This window comes from Stegodyphus dumicola, chromosome 2 (genome assembly GCF_044657685.1).
Source record: "Stegodyphus dumicola isolate Sdum_Otavi_A_Nest chromosome 2, ASM4465768v1".
Lineage (NCBI taxonomy): Eukaryota > Metazoa > Arthropoda > Arachnida > Araneae > Eresidae > Stegodyphus > Stegodyphus dumicola.
In genome coordinates, this window is record NC_140769.1 from 273,717,629 (window position 1) to 273,739,513 (window position 21,885).

At 33.8% G+C, this 21,885-nt stretch overlaps 1 protein-coding gene across 1 annotated transcript in view; it reads right to left on the reverse strand.

Moving 5' to 3' along the window:
* The window catches only part of LOC118195736 (soluble guanylate cyclase 88E-like), a 323,641-nt gene that overhangs the window by 90,419 nt on the left and 211,337 nt on the right, over positions 1-21,885 (reverse strand). Inside the window, exon 5 of the mRNA XM_085812164.1 lies at positions 15,876-15,960. Within this exon, the coding sequence (XP_085668290.1) occupies positions 15,876-15,960 (85 nt within the window). The remainder of the gene's footprint in view (positions 1-15,875; positions 15,961-21,885) is intronic.

Below are 21,885 nucleotides of genomic sequence, written 5' to 3' on the forward strand. Positions count from 1 at the left end.
TTGCAGTGTTAATAGAAGCAAAGATAAGGGAGATTGCAAAAAATGAGCAACACCTTCATCGGGAATCGAACCACGGAGCTCTGGAATACTCGCTCAGCGTGCTGACTACTACACTACGAAAGCATGCTAAGAAGGCGAGAGAAATACCTTATATACTCCCCTTTTAATGGGCACCAAATCCTGTGTGCGGAGAATCATCATCCATCACCCTTTTTAGTTCGGGCGCCACTGTAGAGACATTAGGTTAATTGGAAGGAGGATTCATGAAACGTGAGCAAACGCCTTCGCCGGGAATCGAACCACGGACCTCTGGAATACGCGCCGAGTGTGCCGACCAGTACACTACGAAGGCATGCAAAGAAGGCGGGAGGAATACCTTATCAGACAAAGTAAATTTTATATAATAACAAAGAAAAACAAGCAAAGGTACTTTAAATAAATCCAGATAAAATTTTAAGCAGCATATTATTGCGCAGATTTATTTATAGATAAGAAATAAGTTCTTGTGGATAAATTCGGTAACATTTTTTCGCCTTATTTGAAGCTTTATCATGGGGTTAAACAGTAATGACCATTTAAAATGAAAATGCAGCTACAGAAATTTCTAGTTATTTATAAGAACGATTCAAAAAGATTCATTCATAAGGATCGAATCGTGATCGAATTTTCCATATTCTGAGGTCTTAACCACTCGATCGCTGATGTTTCGTGAGTTTTATAACACTGGTAACTGTTTCCTTAGAAAATACTCCACGAGTCACGTCTTCTACTTTTCAGCTAGTCTTAATGTGCTTTGCTTTAACTAAATGAACTTATTTCTTATCTACAAATAAATCTGCGTAATAATATGTTGCTTAAAATTTTATCTGGATTTATATAAAGTACTTCTGCTTGTGGGTTGTTTTTTTTTTTTTTTTTTTTTTTTTTTTTTTTGCTATTATATAAAATTTACCTTGTAATATAAGGTAGTCCTTCCGCCTTCTTAACACGCCTTCGTAGTGTACTGGTTAGCACGCTCGGTGCATATTCCAGAGGTTCGTGGTTCGATTCCCGGCGAAGGCGTTACTCACTTTTCATGAATCCTCCTTCCAATTAACCTAGTGTCTCTACAGTGGCGCCCGAACTAAAAAGGGTGGTGAATGATGATTCTCCACACACAGTATTTGGCGACTGGGTTTTCTAATACCCAATCGCCCTTTAAAAGGGGGAGTATATAAGGTATTTCTCCCGCCTTCTTAGCATGTCTTCGTAGTGTAGTAGTCAGCACGCTGGGCGAGTATTCCAGAGGTCCGTGGTTCGATTCCCGACGAAGGTGTTGCTCATTTTTAAAGACTCCTGCTTCCAAATAACCTCACGTCTCTACAGTCTAAAGCCTTAATACTGCGATCTCATTCAAAATATAGCTTTCCCAATCAACAAAGCGAAACTTACATTTTCTGATAATTTTGTAGAGTAATTAGGTATTTAATTATTAACAGGAGACATGAAAAATGAACAGTGCCGTCATCGGGGTTCGAACTAAGGATTTCCGGATTGCTAGTCGACCGTGCTTCTAATTACACCACGAAAGCCTACGACAAAGGAGAGAGAAAATACCTTGCTTGTGTATTTCTTTTCCTTGCAGTTTTTCTATTATGGTATAATCAGCAAAATCTGGAAGTACGAGTCGCGTGAATAAGTACACACGCTTCCAACCTTTTAGCTTGATCTTTTAGTCTTATCGATTATCTACTACTAGTAACTTTCAGATCATCTTTAAACTTTAAGCTATGAAACTATTCTGTGCTTGTATTAAGGAATTCTGAAAGTAAAAGTAACCTCTTCTTTATATCAGCTTGACAGAAAGGAAAAAGACTTCCCGAAAATCAGAAATAGGATTTTCCTTTGATAGCTAAGTAAGGATTTATTTATCAAAGACGCTAAGTATACCCAAGACGGAAGGAGCAAAACAATATCGAAAAAGATCTTACCGAAACCCATTAAGAAGAATATTGCTGCTGTTTTGTTTTTTTCTCGCTCCGTGATGCCATTCTGCATTTAATCCTCGTTTGTTTGGCAGCAATATCATAGTTTTCTTTACATGAAAGAAGATTGCTTTGTTCCTCTCTGAAAATCTTGTAAATGATCAGTCATAGAAGAAAATAAGAAGCACAAGCGAAATTTTTGTGAAGTAGTTTTCAAGACTAAACATGTTTACAGCAGGTTGAAAGGTAAATTAAACTGAGTCAAAAATACCGATATTTTGCTCTCTTTATCAGACTTTCAATATTATAATCGGACTTTAAGTTTCTTTTATAACAAATTTTCTACCACTTTATACAGTTTGTTAATAATAAAGTAATAAGAAAGTTTACTTTCACCTCCAATTCTTCTATAATAAAATCCTAGACATTTTTACTTCCTTGTACGAAGTAAAAGGGAAGTATTGTAATCGCGAAACGTTTCAGGCAGCATATTTCAACGAAAATATCATTTTGACCGCTTCCCAATGCAATTTAACAATGTTTTTGCGTGATATCTGTACGTAAGGACAGAATAAAATACTCTTTTCCTTCAAAAAAATTATAAAACTGCTTTAAAATTTATTCTGAAGAGAATTTTTCGTGGCGTCTGTACGAAAGTATGTGCGTACGTACGTATCTCGCATAACTCAAAAACGAGTAGCCTCAGAACGTTGAAATTTTGTATATAGGACTACTATAACATGTGGATGTGCACCTCGTATTTGGGTTGCAATCGGCCGCACCAAACGTATATAAATATATTTATATATATATCCACTCTGTTAGCCGGCTCAGTGATCTCAGTTTCTTTACTCTTACATGTCTGTAAATTGTACATTTCTTCCTTTAAAAATGATTGAATTATGTTGTTTTTATCCTCCGGTTAAGGATTTTATGCCTTTAGTAAATCTGTGTGCAATATTTTTAGAATTATCAGCAATTTTAAAGTTGTTTAATTGCCGCTAAGCCTGTTTTTAATGGCGGCCATCGATGTTTACATTTGAAACAGGAGACTAGTGGATTTGTTGCCAATCTAGAGAAACTTAGCTTCGCAACAACAAAGATAACGCTTTCATTTATTATTGCCACTTAAATCATGCTTAATTCTTTCTGGAATTTTTTCGAGGAAATAAGCGTTTGAAATTTACTTCGTAATTTTTAATATAGATATTTTGAGTTTTTATGTATTTTTGCCTTCTCGCGAAGTGAGAACTGAATTAATTGAATGAGAAATACTCAATCGTCTGTAAAAAACTGTTTCTTTTTTGTTTTGTTTGCTTAATTTCTTTTATACATCATTCTAGCTTTATTATAGCATTTGAATAGAACATGTGGCAACGATTAGATAATTCTATTCTTTAAATGATATATATTTTGTGCATTATGAGTTATAATATGAACGAAATATAATACTGTTAAGTGAATCTAGCGCCAGAGTGTTGCTATGGTAAACAAATACTAGAGTGAATTTTAAAGAATGCATTTATTCTATTGTGGTTTTTGTGCTGTCGGCGAAGTAGATTTAATTCAATCCAATAAGTTTAAATGAAATGCAAGAAAAAATGCGTATAATTTAATATTCCAATACAAGTCATGTGGTGTACACATCAGATTTTTTTTTTAACAAATCATGTGGCGCCTGCGTAGACAACTTTCTATGGAAAACGTGTTTACATTTGCATTGCCTGTCTATAAGTAGCGAACCAAATCTCACAACTAATCCGCACTGTTACCAAGAATGAAACTCAGAATAAATTTTTCCATGTTGAGTGATTTTTTAAGTTGAATAAATTCTGGGTTGAATAAAATGAAGACAAATTGTACAATTCGTACCATCTTTATTGTTCATCTTGGAAAGTTTATTATCAAGCTCCTGCCTAGTTAATTTTCTGTGTGGCGTCTCTATTTCTGATTTCCTACGCTCATATGAATTGACTTCAAAAGTACCTGTAGTTTAGATGTTAGTGGTTGTTTCTCTGCTTTAGAAAAAGAAATTTATTATTTATCGAAAAATAATATAGATTAGTATAAATATATAAATATTCTGAACGAAAACCTGAAAGCATTTGCAAGAAAATTCGGAATGCGAAATACATTCAAGTTCTATCAGGATAACTATCCTAAACGTATAGCCCTAAATGTCCGCTTGTGGTTATTATAGAAGTGTTATACAACTGTCCGCTTGTGGCTACTATATAACTAATTAAAACTTCTCCACATACTCCGGACTTAAATCCTATGGAATATGAATGGAGTAAACTAGAGAAAAAAATACGATAACATGATACTAATATAAATAATAAACATGATACTTCTTCGGGCACTCTATTAAAATCAATTCTTACATAGAACATTATTACACGAACAAATTGAACATTATTACACGAAGCAATTAGTTGAATCCATTGCAAAGCCTATGCAAAATGCAATTTTATGAAGGATGTTCAACAAAATATTGAATGGCCCATATTGTCATATTTTTATGAAATATAAACTGTTCATTCAAAGTGCCCGAATACTTATAAGACTTCATTTACAGAATGTTTTGAATAAATTATTATTTTTACCAAAAACCTTTTGAATATTTTTTTCAAAACAAACAGGTTTTAAAATAGACTATGAATAGATAAATAAATAAATAAATAAAAAATAAAGTCCTTTTGATGAAACTTAGTAACTGAGATTTTCAAATAAAACAGAAAAACACACTGTCTGAATACACAATAAGCCACTGTGTTTCTTCGATTTGTTTCTCATGCATCTGATTTTATATTACAGTTACGTCGTACATGTTATGTCAGCTATACACCATTTCCGTACCCTAATTAATGTTTCCTGTTATCTACTGTAGAGACATTAGGTATTTTTTGGAAGCAGGCAAGATGAAAAATGAGCAACGGACTTCGCCGGGACCTTTGGACCTTTTGGAATACCGGCCTTTGGAATACCGGCCTAGTGTGCAAACCACTACAGCACGAAGGCACGCTAGGAAAGCGGGACAAAAACCTTATATACTTCCCCTTTTAAAGGGCGATTGGGGTTCCTAGGGCACCCGAATCGCCCTTTAAAAGTCAAATCCTGGGTGGGGAGAATCATCATCCACCACCGTTTTAGTTCGGGCGCCACTGTAGAGACATTAGGTATTTTTTTAAACAGGAGAGAGGAAAAAATGAGCAACGCCTTCTTCGCCGGGAATCGAACCGCGGACCTCTGGAATACCGGCCCAGTGTGCAAACCACTACACCACGAAGGCACGCTAGGTTTTGGTTTTTGGTTTTATTAGATTACGGCAAAGCACTCGAGGGCTATATGCCTTAAGGGAGGGATGCCTTCGTGGAGGACTTTCTAAGGGAAACTGGCTCGTATACACGTTACACATGGGGAAAACCACGAAAACGCCCATGCAGCGCGGGAATTCGAACCTCGGACCGAACTACCAGTGTTCAGCGACGTTACCGCTCGGCCGCTGGTGGGCGAAGGCACGCTAGGAAAGCGGAAGAAATACCTTATACTACTATTTGCAGTACGACTCCCTTTCGTGGCAGTGACAATGTTCTGACATATGTTTTATACGTATTCTTTTATTGAACCGAAAATAAGGCTGAAAAACGCGTCGTGTTGATTATCTGTCTAAATTGTTTCAAAATTATCATTGAAACATGAAAAACGACGAAATACGAAAGCATCAGTTCATATTATTTGGTATGAAATAAATTCGAAGTTATTTATTCCCTTGCTACGCTGAAGCTTTGTCCTGTGTAACGTATAAGAAATTAAGAATATAGACACATAATTTCTATTCGAGAAAATTCAGGAACAGAAGTAAACTCTTGCTGAAGTCTTTGCAACAGAAAATTGTAATTACCAAACAGCTCCTCTACTTATCTTTCCCAATGTAAATATTAATCGCCGCAGGATATTTCCGTAGTAAAATTGGAAGTTATCAGCTAGTATCGCAATCTTCACTTTAAGAGGAAATGAAGAATTTTGCATAATATGAAACTAATTAGTATCTTAATAGAAATGGAAAGTTAGCTATCTGCTAATTTTCTGTTCCTCAGATATTGTAAACACGTTAAGAATTTAAAGATGATGATAATTTCAAAGATATTTAATATAATTAATAATAAATATGAAATAATACATTCATCAAACATTTAATGCAACTGCGCTTTTAGAGGTCGCAGGGAATTATCATAAAATATTTATTAAGCAAAGAAATATGTCATAATGAATTAAAACCTTAATTATACATGTTATAATTATAGGAAACTCTTGTTACCCGACAGCTTGTTTCTTTTCCTAGACTAAGTAAAAATTCAGACAAGAAAAATTCACGTTTCACATTTTCTTATTCCGAGATGTATGTAAAATATTAATTTCTAGAATATCAGTTAAATGTGCTAAATCAGTTTAGTGATTGCATAATCGAATTATAATACAGATAACTTATAACGTTAGAATGTATAACGTTAGCATTTTCGGTTCTTTTGTAAATTGTGATCATTATTACAGTTTCAAAATTAGCCTTAGATTTTATAAACGAAACGACTTTACTCAGCAGTTTTCGCACCAAAAATATAAATAAGTAAATAAATTAAAATTAAAAATATCTCAAAGCTTTCAGGTGGAAACGTACGTTATTCAAAATTGGATGGTTCTAGGTACCGTTGTTTTATCACAATGCGAGAAACATACACACATTTATGCAGATTCTTCATTATTTAATTTCTTTAAATATACCGTATTTACTAGCGTAACAGTCACTAATTTTTGCGAATGTTTTGTTGTGAATCTCTAGGCGCGAATATTATGCGGGGAAATCTACTACACAATATATTACATTTTTGACGATTTTTTCTGCTTTAAAACGGAGGTGCGACTATTACTCGAGTAAATACAGTAATACAGGGAGATAGTATTTAGTGGCAACAATTTGAAAAACGAACCGACATTTCAACGCAAAATGCCAAAACGAAATTAATAGTCCAGCTGGGCAAATTGCCCCTTTGGACTAAAAAATACTCCTAAATCACCATTTTAACTTTAAGGCAGTAAAGAAATATAACGATGTACATCTACAAAACGTTTCAACGGATTTCATGAAACCAGGTATATGCTCAATGCACGGCTTTCGCTTCTATTCATTTTCATGTTTGGTAATTATATTAAAGTAGTTAGTTAGCACACCTTACTTTAAATTAAATGCTATATGCATTTCAGAAATTTAGATTTTACACTGGCAACGTCACATAAAGAAATTGAAAGATTTAGATTTAATTTACCAATATCGTTTTCAACTGTAATTCATAGCAGGTATCCAGAGACATATTTGAATCGCAGCATTTTAGAATTTTCCACACTAGATTTGAAGCTTTTTACATAATCAATATAAAAAAATCTGATGTGTACACCACGACTTCCTTGTACGGAATACTAAATTTATACGAAGTTTTTCTTGCATTTCCTTTAAACTTATTGGATTGAATTAAATCTACTTCGCCGACAGCGCATAAACCACAATAGAATAAATGCATACTTTAAAATTCACTCTATTTGTTTAACATAGCGACACTGTGGCGCTAGGTTCACTTAACAGTATTATATTTCCTTCATATTATAACTCAGAATGCACAAAATTTATATCATTAAAGAATTATCTAATCTTTGAACCATGTTCTATTCAAATACTATAATAAAGCTGGAATGATGTATAAAAGAAATTAAGCAAACAAAACTAAAAAGAAACAGTTTTTCAAAGACGATTGTGTATTTCTCATTCAATTAATTCAGTTCTACCTTCGCGACAAGGCAAAAATACATAAAAACTCAAAATATCAGTATTAAAAATTAGGAAGTAAATCTTAAACATTTATTTCCTCCAAAAAATTCCAGAAAGGATTAAGTATGATTTAATTCGTAATAATAAATGAAGGCGTTATCTTTGTTGTTGCCAAGCTTAGTCTCTCTAGATTGGCAACAAATCGACTATCCTGCTGTTTCAAATGTAAACAAGCAACGCCGCCGTGGGAAAAATTATTAGGCTTAGCGGCACTTAAACAACTTTAAAATTGTTGATAATTCTAACGATATTGCATACAGATTTAATAAAGGCATAAAAACCTTAACCGGAAGATAAAAACAACATAATTCAATCATTTTTAAAGCAAAAAATGTACAATTTACAAACATGTAAGTGTAAAGAAACTGGGATCACTGAGCCGGGTAACAGAGCAGATATACATAAATATTTATACACGTTTGGTGCGGCCGATTGAAACCAAAATACGAGGTGCACATCTACATGTTCTAGCAGTCCTAAATACAAAATTTCTACGTTCTGAGGCTACTCGGTTTTGAGTTATGCGAGATACGTACAGACGCCACGAAAAATTCTCGTCAGAATTCATTTTAAAGCAGTTTTTATAATTTTTTGGAGGAGTATTTTATTCTGTCCTTACGTACAGCTATCACGCAATAACAACAGAGGATGATCCACAGATTACAATTACAGAAATTAAAACCACTCTTCGAAGTATTCCAAAAAAACGGGCCCCAGGCCCCGACGGGATTGACTATTCTATAATTCGTGTAATCATTAATTCCCACATCTTCTTTTTCTGTGATTATTTTAATAAGTTATTTCTTAATGGTGTATTTCCTCGTATCTTCAAAGCTGGAAGAGTGGTTCTTTTTCTCAAAAAAGGCAAAGATCCGCAATTATCCACATCTTATCGACCTATATGTCTATTATCTGCTCTGGGGAAAGTTTATGAAAGAATTATTGTCTACCGTTTAAAACATTATCTTCACAAAATTCACTTTTTAAGTGATCACCAATATGGCTTTAGACCAGGTAGGTCTACCCTACAAGTATTATCAAAAATTACAGAAGATATACATCGTAATCGCAACAATGGTCACCACAGTGCTTTCATCAGTATAGATCTTAAGAATGCTTTTGACTCACTGTGGTGGCCTGCAATACTGGAGGCACTTCGACAAGCTGATTGTCCTCAGAATTTATTTCTTGCATTTCAAAGTTACTTGTCGGGAAGAAAAATTATCTACTCCACTAATCATGGCATTATTACAAGACAACAAAACAGAGGCTGTCCGCAGGGTTCTTGTGCTGGCCCTGATTTATGGAATATAACATTTAATTCTGTTATTGCCGCAAACTGGCCAGCACATACCCGGGCATATGCGTATGCAGATGATACAGTTTTTATCATTCAAGGACGAACTCGAGAAGAGTTGCAAAGAAATGCTATTGAAACCTGTGATCTCTTTTATAACTTATGTTCTAGAATTAAATTAACAATTTCCGAACCAAAATCGCAAATTTTATTAATCCCTAAAAAAGGAGGATCTTTGGTTCGACGGCCTCGAATCACCATTCATGGTACACGTATACCTATCAAACCGCAGCTCAAATTTCTCGGCGTTATCTTTGACGAGAAACTGAACTGGATGCCGCATGTTTTGGAACTAAAGAGACGAACTGTTATAATTGCATGTAAATTGCGTCAAATGCAGGGTCGTGGATGGGGAATTAGTCCCTATATACAAAAGGTTCTTTATCTCACCGTTATCGAGAGAATGGTCACCTATGCGGCTGCTATATGGGCTGAACCCATGCAGGGTCGCAAAGTGCGCCACTTGCAAAGTCTCCAGCGTCAATTTGCCTTACAGATAACTAGGGCGTTTCGTACTACCTCATCCAGTGCATTAAATGTCATGGCGGGACTGATCCCTCTTCATCTACGTATTCTGCAGGAAGCAGCAATACAATCCGTCAAGGTTTTGAAAAAACCTTTCATCCTATTTGATGAACTTTTCACACCATTGCACTATGAACAACCCTCACAACATTTGGATGTGCATCCAGTCCTTCAAGGAACAGGACTTCGGATTTTCCTTAAGGACGTAACACTGCCACCTATCCCAAGCATTCAATATTACACTGATGGATCTAAAATAGATCAACAGACAGGCTGTGCCCTTGTAGCCTTTCATAATGGTCAGTCAATTTATCAGTGGCTGGGTCATCTCCATGGAAATAATAGTGTATTTCAAGCGGAGGCCCTAGCCATCCTCAAAGCAGTTCAACACTGTAAAACAAGTGATGCTATGGAGGCAATAATTATCACTGATAGTCTTTCGTCGCTTCAAGCGATTCAAAACCCCAGACATTCTTCTTCGCTTATCTCGGACATCCAATGTGAACTTCGTAATCAAGTGGGAAATAACATCACGCTAGCTTGGACTAAGGGCCATGCTGGGGATCACGGTAATACTTTGGCAGATAAGTTAGCCAAATCAGCTGCCGAAAATACCGATGCCGAGGCTGAAGAAGTGATTCTTAAGTGGCCAACATCTCACTTAAAACGAGCTCTTCTTTTAAAAGTTATATCCCAATGGCAACTAGAATGGGATACTGATGAAACTGGTCGACGAACGTACAATCATATTACGTATGTGGATCAATGTCGTCAGATAACAAATCATCAACTAGTAAAATATATCTCGGGGCATGGTCCATTTCCAAGCTACTTTTACAAGCATGGAATTTCAAATAGTGAATATTGTGTCTGCGGAACTCTAGGCATACCTGAACATTATATTACTACATGCCCGTTAACGGAGGAATTTCACATTCCTTTCCCTGTGGATAATCAACTAGCATTTAGTAAATTTTTAATTAAGCAGAAGTACCTTATCAGAAAACTCTCAAAAATTATGGACATTCTCCACAGTTATGGATCTGATCTATGTCAGGTTGTCTAATGTTAATGGTTTTTTCCTGGTTTCATAATACAACTGTATTCTTGTACACTCCAGTTGCATTCTTGTCTGTTTACATAGTGTTTTCATAATACAATTGTATTTTTGTACACTCCAGTTGCATTCTTGTCTATTTACATATTATAACTATATTCTTTCTTTTTAATAGTCCCAGTATTGTTACAAATATTATTAAAAATTGTATTGTATTTTAAATGCACTATAAGATATTGCACAATAAGTATTATACTCGCAACCTCAAACTATACATATGGTATTACTATCTTACTGAATTACAAGCTACATATTAAGTATTCTAATCTGGTTATATATCAAAAATATTGTATCGAGCATTGTAATAACTATTGTATCAAACTATTAGCATTGTATCATATTTCATTATAATTACAATATACAATATTTGCACTCTAAGTACTGCATTATATTCTAACTAGTCTATTAACTTAATTTACTTATTATTTTAATTCTTGCATTAATTATTGTATTAAGTTGGTAGTTATGTAATATTATGTTGAGTTATAAGCTCTACCCTAAGAATATGTGATGCAACATATTGAAATTATGAACATCGTATCACTATGTATGCTTTAGTATGGAACTGTAAATTAAATTCTTTGCAATACAGAAACTGGATTATTAGCATAACGTTATAAGTAGTCTTGATTCAACTTGGCGTTAACTATTTTATTGAATTACATGCAGAATTTTAGACTTTAGATTTTAGATTTAGTTTATTGATTATATTGAATTATATGTCGTGTTTTGCATATTGCACAGAATTATTAATATTGAATTGATCATAAGTATTTTTTATACATTATATTGGTATAACTATATTGTTGCATTGTATCGCATATTGCACAGAATTAATAATATTGAATTGATCATAGGTATTTTTATACATTGCATTTGTATATATATACTGTTGCAAAATATGTCTTTTTATCCTCAGTATTGTACTGAAGTGTTGCTTTTGTGTATTGTATACAAAGTATTGCATTTAATTCGCTTTAGTTATTAAGAACATTGCCTTATAGGCATCATACTATTAAGAATATATATATTGCACTTCTTTTTATACCCTGAGATACGTATTGAATTAAATATTGTATTAATTATTTTACTGAACTAGCAATTGTGTTAAAATACTGTATGAAAGTTAAAGTAGTATTTTGGTCTCTTTTTTGCTTTAAATATTCCATTAAATTATAAATAGTATCATAGACGTAGCTTATCGATTTTATACTGTATCATATGTCTTGTATTGCATATTGCATAGAATTATTACCAATTACTTGACAATATGTATTTTTCTACATTGCATTTGTCTATATACTGTCACATACTCTATTTATTTACTCTTAGTATTGTATTGTACCTATTGTTGTGTCTTGTATGCTAACCCTGTAAGCATGTTAATTTACCTATTGTATCACATATCTTACGTATTTGCAGTACATTATATTATATCGTATAACCGTATTGTATAATAATAATTTATTTCCTAAACCGTATTGATTAATTGATTATATTATCTCCTAAGTTTAATTAAAGTAGAATTATTTTAAAAGTGTGCATCCATACTGGTAAGTTATATTTTGAAAGATGTTTTGAAGTAATTTGAAAGCAAAATGTTAATAATGTTTTAACGGGGACTGGAGTTAAATCATCACGAAGAATAATATTACAATTGTAAAAGTAAAAATTAAAACATGTAATTATTGTCATTGATCGGAAATTAGTTGACTTTTCAAGGGGAACAAACCAACTCCCGTTCAATGATCAATAATTGATAGAAATACGTAAATATGAAAGTGTTTCGTCTTTACTCGAGTTATAAATTAAAGCCAAACCGGCAATTCTAGTCAGGCCAAATATTTCCGCGAATAGTTGTTACTCAAAGAACTGATTCTCATGAAGCATTTTAGTCAATTCAATTTGGAGTAAAAATCAATTACTGTAGAGAAATCTTGTAAAACTCGAGTAATCGTCCCCGACACTATCATCTTTATGTATTTGAGTACTATATTATTTGTAGAAATTAAACATTGGAAATTGTCATTATGAAATCGAAATCAAAGTAAAGTTGAAATAAACATAGAAGATTATAAAAAAGATAAATAATGCAAACTTTGCAAAAACAAATATTAAATTGTGAGCTATGTATGGATGTGTATCATCTTATATGAAATTGCAATGTTGTGAGCATCGTATACATAATAAAATTGCACTATAAGTCCCCTGCAATACAGGAAATGTGTAGTTGGTATCGTAATATAAATAATGTATCATTAATTTTGCATTAACTTTTGTAATTGAATGATATAGCATCCATTATCTTACGTATTATAAATCATATTGTACTGTATAATGTATTATATAATATATACATTAAATTGTGAACATAGTATAGATATGTATCATCTTGTATAAAATTGAATTATAAGTTCCCTGCAATACAGTACTGTGTAATATATATTAAATTGTGAGCATCGTATAGATATGCGTCGTATAAAATTGCACTAATATAGGAAATATACAGTTGGTATAGTAATATAAATAGTGTTTTATTAACTTTGCATTAACTATTGTATTGAACAATATGGCTTATTGATCTTATATTGAATTATCTATCTTGTCTTGCATCTCGTACAGAATCATTAGTATCGTTTTACCTTGTATTAGTATATATCTGTATATGTGTATGTATGTATATATGTGTGTATGCGTGTATATATAGTTGTATAATGTATCCTCTTTACCTTGCATTGGTATTTATATAGTTGCATAATGTATTTATGTATTGTATCCTTGCTTACCATCAGTATTAAGATCATTACATCATCGATATCATACTATCAGCATTATTATCAGCCTAGTATGTAGCAGCAGTAGCAGTTTTGTAATATTTAGCATTGTATCAGTTTGTAGTACTGTTTGTAAGTATTCTAGTAGTAGTTTTGTAGTATTGTAGTATGTAGCAGTAGTAGTTTTGTAATGGTGTTTACTCCTTTGGTTTTCTATTGTTATCGCTATCTGTATGTGTTTTGTTCTAATTATGTCTATGTGATTCTAGTATTTATTCAAAACTGGCACCTGCACCTTTGTAATCTTATGCTTTGTCAAAAATTCAAATGTACCCTTTATTTATCTATTTATTTTATTTTATTTTTTTTTTTTTTGAGCCCTTGTCTGGCCATGTATTTGTTGAACTTTGACTCAATAAATACTAGGCCCGGGCGGTTGGTGTGAACATGCTTCTGGGGACTTCTTTGGTCTTTTGGACTGCCACCTGGATGGCCTGGTCGCTGGGTTTCGGTGTATGGTGCGAGGCGCCTGTGTGGTCCATCTGGCTCAAGATAGAGGTGGACGTGTTGCATATGCCAATTAACCATTACGGTAAAGGGATGGTGCACACGTCCCCCGTCAACTATCAACTATCACGCAATAACATCGTTAAATTGCATTCGATAGCGGTCAAAATGTATATTTTCGTTGAAATATGTTGCCTGAAACTTTTCGCGATTACAATACTTCCTTTTTACTTCGTACAAGGAAGTAAAAATAGTTATAAATTTAACATTATCACAAGTTTTCGCCTTTTCCATTTCCTGTTGATTTCATTTGTTAAATAAATGCATACATCACCTTGTAGGTTTCATCACTCTTTTTGTCTAAGACGAACGTCGAGAAACCTAGTGAACTCTTTAGAGACTCATCGCTGAGTTGAAATAACTAAAGATGTGTACTCTAACAGTTGGCCCCTTTCTAGGGCTTACAACAGAGCCTCCATTCGGGTTTTAACTCAGAATAAAAAATAAGAAACTAAACTTTAATTAACTAAAGGTGACTTAGCCGAAGTCAAACACGAGTATCTAACGTAATTGGCCCTTGAATTAAACTAGCCGGCTAATATCAAAAGGCACGTAATAATACGGCTAGTGAAACAGCTTCAAAAGACACTTAGCCCAAAGCCACTTCAAAATGCGCGTTACTCAGAATTCCTAACTCTCACGAAATAAGTTAAACTTTCTTTAAATACTTCTTCTAACACATTTGCATTCAACGCAATTCTAAAAACTCATTCTGGTAGGGAGCTGCAAGTGGAAACAAGAATTGATAGGAAAGGTCTTTCAAATTAAAATAACTGTTATAAAATAAAAATGTACCTTACAACCTTAAAATATATGGTATGTAAGGATTATGTTAATTTTATTAACAGTTAAATTTTAAGTTAAAGTTCCTTTCCTGTCAAATTCTTAACTTCAACTTGCTACTTCCGGCCAGAACGTAATTTTAGAATCACATCTGAATGCATAATGAGAAAGCGCGGTATTTAACCGCGAAGTTCTTTGGTCTTAACGAAAGAGAATCAGAGTTTCTGATTTACGCACGTCTGCCTTTTGGCCACTCTCTCTCTCTCAAAGCTGTTATTACGCTCGGCCGTACTCAGGCCCTTGAGAGCTTCGTAGTCAAATAGAGTTAAGGGGCCAACTAGTCCAGAATCTTGACAGCTTCGGCTATATTTCTTTAGTTAATCTTAGTCTTAGTTTAATTGTTAGTTTTTTAAGTTCAAGCCCAAGTGTCGACTTTGATTGTACACCCCAAGACGGAGTTTTGTTAAATCTTATTGGAATAATAAAGGGGTTAGTTACCCTTCCATCTTGTTGTTTCTTGTCACACGAACGTAAGCGATTATTCGCTAACTAGTTCTTAAGATTCGTCACTTTCTACGGTAACTTAGAAGTACACTAGTGAAAATCTTACAGGTATGTTGACATCAGCCTAAAGACATAAATATTCGAATGTGTCATCAGCCATTCATTATAATCAAACATTATTTCTAGATGAAACCCATCCGCAATTAAATATTATTAATGCGAAATAATAAATAAACATTTAACGGGCGTAACTTGCAGATTTGCCTCATGTCTTAAATTCTATCGTCCCGTCTCTGCTTTAAAATATTATGCGTTACCCTGGTGAAACAAAATACATTGTTGCATTCCCTGGCGAAACAAAACATTTCTTGCGGCAATAAATAGTTTTAATTATATTACTTACACTGGTGTTCCCAGATAAACCATACTTTTCCATTCTTCCATGTACATCATCTGTCCCTTTAAGTGAAGCAGTTTATCTTCCATTCCTTTAACGAAAAAACAAAATGGTACGTGTTATGTAAGTAAAACGAATGACTCTAGAAACAAAGAATTTATTTTTAAATTACTTATTGATAAAGAATTTCGGTGAGGACAAAAGAATAGTACCAATATTAAGCTCGTGTTCATACGAAGGAAATATTAAAAATATGCTATTAAAAGCATTTGACGCTACGTGAAATATCACTAATGAAGGTATTGTTTATCTAAGGACATCATCATTAATGCAAATTTTAGCAGATATATTTTTTATTAAATGCTGCAAAGTAGCTTCATTTCACAACGTTAAAAGTGTCAGTTATTAAGTACATATACTTTCATAATACATTAAAATTTAGAACTTATGCATAAAAAGATGGTTGCCTTTGAAACAAATTAGCTATTGTACCTTAAGGAGATACTTTTTCTTTTATTCTTCATTATCTATCGTACAAAATTAATTCATTTTACATCAACGGTATTAAGAAAATGCTTTCCTTACAATTTTCATCATTAAATTCTAAGATCCAGTGGAAATCTCTTAAAATACTGCTAATAACTTTACAGTGAGTTTTTCGTTTAGCTTCTTAGCCACGAAAATTTTAGAAGCTTTTACAATTTTATTTGCTTCAAACATTACTTTACTCAATTTACTTTACTTGGTAGAAACATTAAGAATTTTTTTGGAAGCAGGAGAGGTAAAAATTGAGCAACGCCTTCGCCGGGAATCGAACCACGGACCTCTAGCATACGCGCCCGGCTCGCCGAACACTGCAACACGAAGGCAAGCCAAAAAGGCGGGAGAAATACTCTATATACTCAACATTTTAAAGGGTGTCTGGGGTTTTTAGGGGACCCAATCGCCAAATCCCGGGTGTGGAGAATCCTCATCCAACACCCCTTTTAGTTCGGGCGCCACTGTAGAGACATTAGGATTTTTGGAAGCATGAAAAATGAAAAATTAGAAACGCTTTCGCCGGGAATCGGACCATGGACCTACAATACGCGGCCAGCGTGCACACCGCTACAACACGAAGGCACGCTAAGAAGACGGAAGAAATACCTTTTAACTTTTAAAATGCAAATTCAATGAAAATATTTCGGTTTGGCAAATAAGGATGTTCTTTATTATACTTAAGCCGCTAAGCATTTAAACCTTTACTGTTTTTTTTTTTTTTCATTGGTGGGCGCTTAGCCAACTTAGGCTTGTGCACTACTAAGGCCGGAAGTGCTGGACACTTAATGGTAAAAGTAACCTAAGAGATGGTCCACCGTTATCTCCTATGAAGGGACGGGCAATTACAGCCATGCATTCTCCAGAATTCGAACCCGGACGTTAGGCACGACTGTACGCTCCCCTGTCTATTATACTGTCAGTTCGCATACTCTTTATTGTTATGTTCAGGGGCTAAAATAATAATATTTTATACGTCCTGTAGGTAAATTTGGCAAATATGGGCACCAAAACACTTAAAATATACTACACTAAAACACTTTCCATTTTTCTGAAATTAATACACTTCAAACTTTAGAGTATGGTCCTTCTAATGGTATATGAACAAACCTCTAACTCTTATTGCTATGTGCATAAAGAAGCCCCGTAACAAATTCTGCAATTGCCCATATTTGATTAATATTTTAAATAATATAGCACATCTTGCTCAGATGTTCATTCATAATAAAGCGTCTTTTTTAATATATGAAAGAGGATAAAGAAATCTGATCACTTTGCAAATAAGGTAAAATTCTAATAATCATATTCATATAATTAATATAAGGTTATTATATTGTAGACTTATTAGGACCTTTGAAGCAGGAATCACGAAAAAATGTCCAATACCCTCTCCGAGACACGAACCTGGACCTCTCGAATACGCGCCAAGTGTGCTACCGTTACACTACGAAGGCATGCAGAAAGGGAGGGGGGAGAAAGGGCTTACATATATATATATATATACCCTCCTTTTAAAGGGTGACTGGGAATAAGGGGACCCAATCTCCAAATCCTGGTGGAGAAAAATCATCATCTTACCACCTTTTAGTTCTTGCGCCCCTGCAGAGTCATTACGATTGTTTGGGAAGCAAAAGACATGAAAATTGAGCAATGCCCTGTCTGAGACTCGAACATGGACCTCTCGAATACGCGCCGAGTGTTGTTGCTGTTACACCACGAAGGCATGCAGAAAGGAGAGAGAAAACAGCTTATAATATAAATAATTAATTTACATAAAATTTTTTGAATATTAATAAAATAACGTAAAATTATTAGATGATATATGTAAAAATGTTAATAATTTTTATATTAACAGAATTCTGTTAATTACAGAATTACAGAAAAAATAAATAAAATATTAAATTTATTTTCAGCGGAAAAATATAGTTTGCAATTTAAAAAAAAAAACTTCTATGTTTACTAAACATGATGTTACCACGAAGGTTTTGAACAAGGGAACATTTCTATAAAAATTATTTTTAGAAAAGAAATATAAAACACAGTTTATGTGAGTATATTTATCATATTTATCATAGTATAAAATTCATTAATATTGTAACATTAGCATTTATGACACTATATATACCCTACAGTGCTTTTTTTAGTTATTTCTTGAAGGGGCAGAGATTTATTATTAATAAATTTCTTTGTTTTATAGTTCCGAGGTACTTCAACATAGAAAACAGAAACTTTTTACCTAGTTAACAGCCAGAAATTCAAGTCTCGTAATTTTGGCTGGTTTTTAATAAAACGGTTTCATTTCATGCTTTACCGAGCGCCTTGTTTTACTAGATACGTGAAGATGTATGTGAATTTACATATTGGCGCGTTTTGAAATTTGGCATATTTCTTAAAGGCAATAATAATAACACCAAATGTGGTTTAGACACTTTGTTAAAATTATTTGAAATTAGGAACGATGTGTGTTTTCTCCCGCTCATGCACAATGTAAAAAGGTAGGAAAGATGTTAATTTTTTCTCGCTCCTGCGCAATGGAAGGGAGAGGAAAATAGGTTGCCATATATTAAGAAGTTCGCCAAGTGAATTTTCCTTGGTGTAAACTGAAAAAAATGCACCATGATAAATTTTTGAATTTCTTCTTAATTTTCGCACCAAATTTTATAAAATTAGGCATAAATTGAGTCATAGAATCGAAATATGTAAAAACATTAGTATATTATTTCATAAAAAGTCCGATTTTGTGCCAAAACACCTATGTTAAACTAATGCTGTATATAAATGTAATATATATCCTAAGTCGCGCTTTCGAGGCATGAAAAACGCAATTTGAGTTTCGTCAATCGGCCCAGTATAACGAAAGCTATAGAACTGCCCCCCCCTTTTTTTGCGAAGTGTACGTACGCACGCAATATATTTTCTGCCTCCTTCCCGAATGCCTTCGTGGTCTGTTTGGAAGCATAAAATATGGGCATTCAAAAGGTCCAGGTTCGAGTCCCAGGGAAAGGACTGCACATTTTTTATGGCTCCTGCTTCTAAAAGGAAACCTAATGACTCTACAGATGGTGACCGAATTAAAAGGTAGTGGACGTAGAAAAATCTTTTGATCGCGTCTGGCATGAGGGACTTTTCTGCGACCTGATAAGTTTTCAAGCGACCTCATCAGACTTATATACTCCTTTTCGAAAGGTAGAAATTCTACATACACTTAGGCAAAGACGTAAGATTTGTAAGAATTGGAGTCTCCCTTCAGCCCATCTGGACATGAGTGTCTCCCTAGCTCAAAAGAAGGGACCCCGTCTCTCCACAAACGAGGGCAGCCAGTAACCCAGGCACCCCCAAACAACAAACAAAATACTAAATTAAAAATAAGTAAGCACATCTAACACAAAAATTACAAACAAAAAAAAAAAAAAAAAAAAAAAACTTAAACACAAATTCACAACATAGAACAACCACAGATATCTGAAACCCATATAAGTACAGAATTCAATTTTAACAGAAGATTCCAACAAGCGTCCTATTTTCATTGATAAACTTCATTAGAGCAATAGTATATAATTTAAAAACTTTAAAATGAATGGCACTTACATTAAAATCAGTAATGTTAAAAATCTGTCTAATAGGGGCTATTAAACTACAATTAACCACAAAATACCTAGCATCACCATCAACCTAACAACTATTGCATAGTTTATGGCATAGTTCCTGCAGATTAAATCGGTTGAAATAGAACGGAAACCTACCATGTCCAGTTAACCTGACTAACGTCAATATTGTTCATACATTTCATTTTATTCGTGATTTTAATTAGTTCCATAAAGCCTTTGTTTTCAGGTGAAGAGAACCACTATATTTTCTATTTGTTAACTTAAATTCTTTCATTCTTCGAATAGCGGTTCTCTTCGAGCCTGTTACTTCAATATCCATTGTACTGACATTTGAGACCGCCTGCTTGGCCAGGCTGTCGGCCCTCTCATTACCAATAAAGTATATATGTAGCTTAATATTTAAATATGAACTCAAAATTTCTAAATGACTCTTAATTTCGACAATTAATGGATTGAAATTGTCTGGGCGGGAGAGCGCATGGAGAAGTGACAGGCAGTCAGTGTAAATATTTACAGACGTGGGAATTATATACTAAATTATATATGTTCAACTTAAACATTCTACAATTCACCTCAGTTCCATAGTAAAAAAACAACAAAGGCAGCTCTTACGCTCCCTCCGACCCCAGAACCATCTGTATAAATATCAAATAGTAGATCAACAGTTGGATTACTTTTATCAAAAACAAAACCAAATCTATTGGAAGGATGTATTAAATGAATATTAAATTTTTCAAAAACATTCTTTGTAACCAAGTAATCTTCATACATTTTCAATTCCATTCGTCCAGTTCTAAATAAAAATTTCTCATAATAAAGTTCGTATAAAATTGAGCCAACACAAAAGACGGCCTCGGTAGACACCGTTCTAAAACATCGGGTTAAAGCTTATCAGGTTCAATGTTCCTTCTTACCTTCTTCCGGAACATGCAAGGACCTGACTCGGAACAGAGAGCTTACTAAAGCTATGTTCACTAACTGTGGGAAGTAGACAGGATACACAAGAAGGGTATACAAAACCCTTTATTTTTCTCTATTTACAATAATTTCCGTACTTCGGAATACAATGACCCACTACTCGTGGTCTAAACGTAAGAATATAAAAATAAAACTAAACTCTAACTTTGAAGTAATAAACGTGGAAGATTGGCCTTATATTAACAGGAAGCCGTATGTAGTACAGAGAACTGTGAACACTACAATACGTTTAAAAATTATCAAGAGGATTAAAACCTCTGGCCTGGAAGGCAACCAGCAACCGTGTAAAACTTCTAAGGTAAGCGGCCTGCTTTGACTCACTGCTTCCTCTCTCTCGCTTGGCAAAAAGCCACAACTTTAATACTTGGCGTTCGCCAGACAGACTTTGCATAAATACTTTAACGCTTATAATTCTGGCCGGAAGTAGAAAATAAGAAGTGATAGTAAAGATTTAAAATAAAATAAACGTTAGTAAAACTTAAGATCCTTACAAGCTAAACCCCAAGCTCTATGAATACTGTCTAACTTCATCCGTAATCTAACCAGTTTCCCTGCCCTGGATCCCCAGGCTCCAATTCCATACATGATGATTGGAAGCACTACATTTAAGTAAATCTACCTCAGAATGGAGGATTTCAAGGCTAAAATTTCAGCTGATAAAGTTCTTCCATAATTTAATAAAATCAGATCAGTTCGTTTTTGTACCAAGTTAAAATGTTCTATAAAATTTAATTTTTTATCAATCATAACACCAAGATATTTCATATTGTCTACAAACTTGATTATTTTGCCTTGATATTTCAAATTTGGTGATTTAGTCTTTTTGCCTCCTCTGGGAAAAAACAATGCACATGTTTTTTCAATATTAAATTGTAATTATTCTTTGTTTTGCC